Consider the following 8,741-nt stretch of genomic DNA (forward strand, 5'->3'; position numbering starts at 1 on the left):
CTTCTCTAGATTCAAAGTGTCAAAAACCCATTAATTTTGCATTACAAATGAGAGAGAAGTAGTTCAAAAAGGAGAGGAACGACTTAATCTTTATTTTTTTTCGAGACCAGACCTCTTTCTCAGTGGAAAATTACAATTTGAAAACTCTTCAAAGAATAATTTACCTTTTTCCGAACTGATTTATCAATAACATTAGAGTATTATGTTTTTCTTAAAAAAAAAAACTATCTTCATGGCTCGAAAGATGTGGAGAAGACGAAGGGAGAGGAAGTGTTTCGTGGTCTTCGTGTGGGTCGTCATGTGGGAAGAAGAGGAGCTTGGTGGCTTGGAAGATGTGGGGAAGAAGAGGGAGAGGCAAAGCTTCATGGTCTTTGATTTCATGGAGAAGACGAAAGGAAGGAGATTGGAGAGCTAAAGAGTTCGATTTCGTAGAAAAGTTGAAGGAAGGGATATTGGAGAGATTGAAGAGTTGGTCTGAAGAAGTGATTTGATTTCATTGGAAAAGACGAATTGAGGGAAGGAAAATGTGAAACGCATCGTTTTGTCCCTATATCAAACGAATCGTTTCATTTCCACGGGAGCAACGACTCCCCCACAATTACGCAACCCGACTACCTTAAGCATGTTTCCTACTCAAACTCATCAAAAAATACCTTGCAAAAAGAATCCTTCAAGATCAATGACATCCTTTAAAAAAATCACTTGGCTCTTTGGAACCAGGGTCCCCGCAATCCCATGTCCAAGTTGCCTGTGTACAAGAGAGAGGAGTTGTGACTTTGTGAATTCCACAACTCCTAGGCAGGTGACCGGCTGACTTGTAAACACACACATATTGATATGTAAATATGTATGTTTAAAGAGAATGACAAATCACATATTTGTGTGTGGTGTGGAAATTCTCGTTAGTAAAAGTGGGAAAGATTCAGATAATGCAACATCCAAAGTTAGTAATAAATGCAAATAAAAATAATTGCTTGGATAAATAAGCAAACAAAATGTAAATAGAAGTCTCTACTACACAGTATTAACATAGCATCTTTTTTTTTTTTTGGTCGTAAGAACATGAATCAGTTTATCCAAACTAACAATAAGCAAACTGCAATTCCTACATATATCGTAAGTTTACATCAAAGACAACACAATTAGAGCCTAACTGCAGCAGCAATACTGCCAACTACCAAGCTCTCTTTGCACCAATAGGAATAGTATTAGAGCCTGAAATTAGTGCTCGATTTCCATACCCTCCTCGTCCTCTGGAGCGGAAGTTACCCCCAGATCCTACAAAAATTAAAAATGAATAAAGAAAACCCCTCCAAAAAATGTTCATCTTCCTAATTTAGAAGTCAGACTTGAGAAGCACTGGTACTTCCAAAATAAACGAGTTACCTCCCAGACCAGAGCCAGCTGAGCGGGCTAAGGCAGACAATGTGGGACTTGCAACCTGCCCTGCTTCTTGCAAGATCTTGGTCAGTTCCCTAGCATACTTTGCATTTGCATGTGTGAAGAAGGTGAAGGCAGTCCCTTTTGCACCTGCACGACCAGTTCGGCCAATCCTGTGGACGTAATCTTCGAGACTTGATGGAAAATCATAATTGATCACACATTTTATGTCTTTCACATCTACAACCAATAAAGTATTGAGTTAAATTAAGATAAAGCAGTATGTGATGTTTCAAACAAGGAGAAAACTGTGAATATCCTTATCCCTGCTCCCCTAAGATCTGAGAGATCAAATTTAAGATAACACATTCATCACATAAATGTGCCCACCTTAACCTTGCAGGGATAAGGAGCAGCTTCACAACCACATTTCCACATCCAATCAATGTATAAGAATGTATGAGTCAACCGGGCTGCAAAAACAACCAGCTCCATAACCGTGGATGGGCAACGATAACTTTAACCATGTTAACTAGACGCTTGATGATAGGAGCAATGCCCACTCAGGCAAAATGTTAGTAGCCAACCTCATTCGGCCAGCTATACTTCCTAATGCCATTCAAAAAGAAACAAAACCCTGTGAAACTATACACCCTGCAACATCAGTGAGTGCTCCCGATGTCCATAACATGGACTGCCTGATTAAGATAATACCCACAGAGAGTTCTATTAAGGGACATCCTAGCACAAGAAATCTCACCACTTCATCAAACTCATAAATGATAAATCCCTTAATGAAGTAGAAAGATAATACTTGCTTGCAAATAAAAAATGAGCTTTCCTTGTCATGAATATCATGGTTTCTCCCTTCGCACCCAAACCACAAATTATATTCTCAGGATACTGGACAGCAGCCGGCCAACTCGCCTATTTTTGGAATTTCAATACCTAGATGCAAAAACCTAAGACTCCAAACACACAGTGATCCTACCAAGACCCCGGGCAGCAACATCAGTGGCAGTCATTATAGGACTTCTGCCACTTTTAAACTCAGCAAGAACCCAGTCCCTTTCAACCTGGCTTTTATCACCATGAATGGATAGAGCTGGCCATCCATCCATTCTCAATTGCCTTGTAACTTGGTCACATCCTTTTTTTGTCTCCATAAATATCAGAATTCGGCTCCCATCCATCATTTCTTTAAGCAGTTTGATCAGCCTGTATGGACATAAGCAAATAGCATAATCAGGATTAAAAAATCAGTCCCAACCGACACCAGTTGTCAAGACAAACCTGTTATATTTCTCTCCCTCCATCACAACTTCAACAACTTGAACTATAGATTGGTTTGCTTTCAGATCCGGTGATCCAATAATTACCTTGTCAATCACAATTATGCAAAGGACATTACATAAGCATCAAGTTTTCAGCCACCAAAAAGAGAAATAGGGCAGTCATCAATTTCCAATGGTAAGTGCATGTGTGCAAACTCATTCTAGAAGATAAACCTTATATGCATTGCGTAAAAACTGCCTTGCTAGAGTTTCAACCTCCCTTGGCCATGTGGCACTCCAATACAATGTCTGTCTATCTGGCCTGATCTGAAATGAGAAAAAACTTGTTCACTAAATCAGCAACGTTTAATGCAGAAAGAAAGCAGTTAAATTAACGTGAGGCAAAGTCCATGGATCAAGTATATGGCTAGAATGGAATTTCTTAGCAAAGCCAAAGTAAAGCTTCTTACCACAGGACAAGCTAGAAAATATAGGTTTTTTCATGTCAATCAACACATGAATTCTATACCTGTTACTCTCTGTTTTTCAATAAGTAGAAGAGAAAAACTGTAAAACGTATGTGGCAACATTGGCTGAACCTTAAGGCCTCGTTTGTTTCCACTTATGAGATGAGATGAGTTGAGATTAAAATTAAAAGTTGAATAAAATATTGTTAGAATATATTTTTTCAATATTATTTTTGTTTTGGGATTTGAAAAAGTTAATTATTTATTTTATTTTGTGGGGGAATTTGGAAAAGTTGTAATGATTAGGTGAGATGAGATGAGTTGAGAGGAGTTGTGAAAACAAACGAGGCCTAAGTCACTAACAAAGAATTATATACCTATTTCAACCAAAGAAACACACATCAAGGCGACCGGTGCAGCTCAATATAAAACTTCATAATCTTGGTTTATTTACAAGTTCATGATCTTGAATTTGGAATAAATCGGTCAATTAAATGAACCAAGGGTATCTGTTTAAAGACAGCATCCATAAAAATGCTACTAAATTAACACCCTCAGATGCCAAGTCCCTTCTTTAATCCACATATTCCACAAATTAACTACAATAATTACAAAGTGAAAGTCTCATACCTGGGCTACAATTTTCCTAATTTGAGGCTCAAATCCCATGTCCAACATTCGATCGGCCTCATCCAACACAAGGTAACTCACTCTTCGCAAGTTTGTGTGTTGGGCCTCCAACATATCTATCAGTCTACCAGGTGTAGCAATGACAATCTCCACTCCTGCCACATGGAGAAGTAAAATCATCACACCCCTATCAATCTCGGTCCCTGAAGATCTATGAACAGCGAGAAGAGTTATACAGAAATGCAACACAAGTACCTCTTTTAAGGTCACGGATTTGAGGTCCTTTAGGAGCACCACCATATATGCAAGTACTTCTAATATTAGCACGTGAAGAAAATTTCACAGCTTCTTCTTGAATCTGAACTGCTAGCTCTCTAGTAGGTGCTAACACCAATACAATGGGACCTTCACCTTGTACTGTGTAATTGAAATAAATAAATAAAAAATACTTCAATGAAAATACAGATTATTGGAAACCAAAGAGTGGAAACCAGAACTTAAACTACGGCCAACAATACTAACCCAATCGAGGCTGTGCACTAACATGGACCAAAGCAGGAAGCAGATATGCCAAAGTCTTACCAGAACCAGTCTCAGCAATACCAATTAAATCCCTACCCTTAAGAGCCATTGGCCATCCTTGAGCCTGAATTGCTGTTGGCTCAACAAAACCCAGTTTTGCGATCACATCCAGGCAATAATCTAACACATCACAAATGACATCATTCAGATAAAAGTAAAACACACAAACTCAATAGTAATATACACCCATGGTCGAAGATATACCAGGGAAATTAGCTTCCTGAAACATCCTAATTGGCTTTGGCACATCACGCCCTTCAACCGTAATATCCCGCCTAGCCCGATAAACCATAGCTTCCTGCTCACTCATCGCCCGCACAGAAGGACTCTCAATGTAAAAATTCTTCTCGAAAGGGACCAAATTCCCAAAATCCTGCTTGGGCAAAGCAATGTTGTCCAAGTCCCCTCTGAAACCCCTACCCCCATGTATACCTCCCCTTCCACCACCTCGCCCCTCAAATCCCCTCCCACCACCTCGCCCACTGCTAAAGCCGGCACTCCCACCACGACCTCCACCAAAGCTCCTATTCCCAATCCGGCCCACTCCATCAGAACCACCCAGATCACGACCACCACGGCTTATACCAACTCTGCCACCACGACCCGAATCAAAGCCTCTTCCACCACTACCACCACGGCCTACGTTCCCTACTCTCCTATCACCAGCTCCAGCATGTCCACTCGTCGTATTTCCACCGCCTCGGCCGATTTCGAATCGGGCAACGGGAGGCTGAAACGGCGGGTACCCATTGAAATTACCGGCGCCGGGTGGTGCTGATCCTCCCCCACCTCTTCCATAGACCGGAGGAGGTGGGACTCCGTACGGAACAGGTCCACCGCGGCCATAACCGCCTGCCAGTGGCTGACTCACAGGAGGAGGTGGGCCGATTAGGTCACTGCAAGTAGTTGAGATTCAATCACCCACCAAAAAGCAAAACTTCGAATTTTAAATCCCAAAGACTCTTAGACCTAAACGTGAAAACATGGATCTAAATAAGAGAGCTTACCTACGACGCTCGCGATAGGAGGTCGGATCGCCGTACCGGTGGTCGTAGTGATTCATTAGGGTTTCGAATCTCAATCAGCTTGCAGCTTTATTTACTTGTTTTGACTGAAATTGCTTTGCGTTATATTTCCCGGTTGGCGAGGATTTGCGATTTTGGGAATAATTTGGGGGCAAGTAAACTGAAACAGTTCAGAGGGTGGCGTCTCAGCAAATTTTATGCTTTGGGAGGGAAAAGTATCTGGCGGATGGAACATGGGATATTTTTTTCCCTAACGCGTCGTTTGGACATCGACTCATCTATTTAAATTTAAAAATAATATTATTATTACTCCTCAATTTATCTCTTTATTTTAACTATTTATATATTTTAATTTTTTTAATAGTTAAAAAAAGTGACTATTAGTATATTTATATTTTTTTATTTTTTAAAAATATTTTAACATGTTAAGAAATATTTAAAAAATATATATATATGCCCTAGGCGGCACAATGAGCAATCAGCTGTAGGCGGCAAAGTAGCATCGATTTTTTTTTTTTTTTTTTAATACATTGTGGGGAGGGGGTCAAACCCAAGACCTCCATTTTGGAGACTTAGGTGTTATGCCATCAAGCCATAGGCCTTTGGCAGCACTGCTCTAAATTTAAATATAACCCAACATCTAAACACACAATTCATAAATCATTAAATATCACTCAACTCAAGACCTCTTTATATGTAGATCTAGCTCACTCTACAATCTCAACTCACTAACATTCATAAAAAACTTAATTTAACTCAACATCCAAACGAAAATACAATCATATATTAACAAAAGGTATTTGCAGTCATTGTATATTTTGCAATCTCTACCTACTTTAAAAAAAAAATAAATGAGATGTTATTAAAAAATAATATTTTCATGTAGATTTTAAATTTTAAAAAATAAAATATGCAGAAACTACACACTATAAAGAATTTTAAAAAATAAAAATAAAATATTTTCATTTACCATTAATAAAACTAGGATGCATGAGCAAGAGCGGGGAGCTCCACAAGCACGCTAATGCAGCTAATACAACATCAAGACAAAAAAAAAATGATACGGAACTAAAGAATTTGTCCCATCATTTCCTATTTTCTTAGATAAATTAAGGTCCGGTTTGATACATAAAATCATCTCTTCTCATTTCATCTTATCTCATTATTACAATTTTTTCAAACTTTCACACAAAATATAATAGACAGTTTAATTTTTTCAAATCTCAAAATAAAAATTATATTAAAAAATTATATTCTAACAATATTTTATTCAACTTTTAACAAAACATCTCATTTCATTTCATCTGAACTATGTAACCAAACAAGGCCTAAGAAGATGCATCAAGAATGAGATAAGATGAGAATTTTGTAAATAGTAGTATGATGATTTGTGAATGGTAGTGAGATAGTTTAAATTAAGTATTTATTAGATTTTGGAAAATGAATAAGAAAAAGTTGAATAAAAAATAAAAAATATTATAAAATAAAATATTGTTAAAATATTATTTTTTTAATATTATTTTTGTTTTGAGACTTGAGAAAGTTAAATTATTTTTATGTTTTGTATGAAAGTTTAGGAAAATTATAATAATTAGTTTGAAAGTATTTATATTTAAGTGATATTTGAAAATAAGGTGAGATAGATGTTTTCTTTAAACAACTCCTAAGAAATGGTAGCTACTTAAAATAGTGCTTTTGATTCACTTACATATGAATTGTGTGGTCAGGCTACAAGACTACAACTACAGGCCATTATATGTTGGGCAGTGTTGCACGTTGCTATTTTGAACCTGTTACTTAGCCTTATTCGGATTCAGAACTCATCTCATCTCATTATTATAATTTTTTTTTAAATTTTTACACAAAATATAATAAACAATTCAACTTTTTCAAATCTCAAAACAATAATAATATTAAAAATAATATTCTAACAATATATTATTCAATTCATCTAAAACCATCACAACTTATTTCTGAATCCAAACGGAGCCTTGAGAATTGTTTCCTTTTTCTCGTGATCATTAGTAGACACTACAACAAATAGTGGTTTTTGGGTCAGAAATTTATCCCACGAATACTATTTGGTAGCAAATAATTATATTTTGCCACCAAAATCAAGTTGTCGGAAAATTCTCGCCGCAAATGACTACATTGGACCATTTTATTTGTTACGACTTACAATTTATGAAAATTAAAGATTTTTTCCATAAAATTAAGCTCATCAGAAAAAATTTGTAGATAATATTTTTTTACAGTGACATATACATTTATTAGTGACAGAACTAGTTGGTGACAAAAAATTTATAATTCCCGCAAATACAATTTCATTGCAAATAATTACAATTTGCGGCCAAATTCACGTCGTCAAAAAAATCTCGCTGCAAATAATTATATTAGACTATTTCCTATTTGTCACAAGTTATAATATGTGAAAATTAAAGGTTTTTTCCCACCAATTACAATCATTGGAAAAAGTTTGCAAATGATATTTTTTACTTTTCCCACAAAACTAAGCTCATTAGAAAAAGTTTACAGAAAATATTTTTTTATGCTGACATACGCATTCCTTAGTGACGGAATCAGTTGGTGACAAAAAATTAACAATTTCTGCGAATACTATTTAGTAGCAAATAATTACGTTTTGCCACCAAATTCATGTCGTTAGAAAATTCTCGTCGCAAATAATTATATTGGACAAAATTTTATTTGTCAGGAGTTTTAATCTATGAAAATTAAAGACTTTTTTTCACAAAATTAAGATCATCAAAAAAGTTTGTAGATAATAATTTTTTACAGTGACATATGCATTCATTAGTGACAAAATTGGTTGGTGACAAAAAATTTAAAATCTTAAATATAAACTCAGCTTCTTCTCTTCTCTCTCTCTCTCTCTCTGCCAACAACCCCATCCTCTCTTCCCTCTCTTCTCCTTCAGCCTCAGCGACACTGCCGCAGTGCAACCACGTAGTCATCGGCGTCAGCCTCCCCTCACAGGAGCCAACCTCCCCCATCCCCCATGTCGCTAGCCTCTTCCCTCCATCTCGAAACAACCCCTCCCTCACCCGATCTGCTTTCCTCTTCAACCCAGCGCTGTCGCAGCCTCCCACCATCGCAGACCACCACCACCACCTCGTCGAACCACCCCTACCTTTGATCTGCCTTCCCGCACGCCTCTCTCCCTCTCCCTACATGGGTTCTCACGGGTTCTATGCCGTCACACGGCCCAAATCCGCCACTAGCGATTGTTACAACACCTCCTCGAGGCTAACAACCATCCACTGACACCCCCTGCTCCCCCATGGCCAGCCGAGTCCCCTCTCCTCTTATATCTGTGTATACCCCTCTCTGCCTCTCCTACGTGTATCACATCCTCCAACACCCAT

The 8,741-nt window shown here is 37.6% G+C and overlaps 1 protein-coding gene across 2 annotated transcripts; it reads right to left on the reverse strand.

Annotated features, from left to right (window-relative positions):
• Positions 1-1,082: 1,082 nt before the first annotated feature.
• LOC121237275 (DEAD-box ATP-dependent RNA helicase 20) lies at positions 1,083-5,588 on the reverse strand. Of its 2 annotated transcripts, XM_041133952.1 has the most exons (10): positions 5,341-5,586; positions 4,538-5,229; positions 4,274-4,453; positions 4,007-4,168; positions 3,752-3,906; positions 2,889-2,981; positions 2,674-2,759; positions 2,372-2,598; positions 1,387-1,620; positions 1,083-1,278 (listed from the first exon to the last, which is right to left on the reverse strand). In XM_041133952.1, the coding sequence occupies exons 1-10, from the start codon at positions 5,394-5,396 to the stop codon at positions 1,175-1,177; spliced, it is 1,989 nt and encodes a 662-aa protein (XP_040989886.1). In that variant the 5' UTR covers positions 5,397-5,586; the 3' UTR covers positions 1,083-1,174. The 2 variants fall into 2 exon arrangements, 1 of the variants encoding a protein (XP_040989886.1); XR_005934893.1 differs by lacking the exon at positions 1,083-1,278 and having other exon boundaries at positions 1,491-1,620; positions 1,771-2,598; positions 5,341-5,588.
• Positions 5,589-8,741: the final 3,153 nt, after the last annotated feature.

The sequence above is a fragment of the Juglans microcarpa x Juglans regia genome, chromosome 6S (assembly GCF_004785595.1).
Source record: "Juglans microcarpa x Juglans regia isolate MS1-56 chromosome 6S, Jm3101_v1.0, whole genome shotgun sequence".
In the NCBI taxonomy this organism is placed as follows: domain Eukaryota; kingdom Viridiplantae; phylum Streptophyta; class Magnoliopsida; order Fagales; family Juglandaceae; genus Juglans; species Juglans microcarpa x Juglans regia.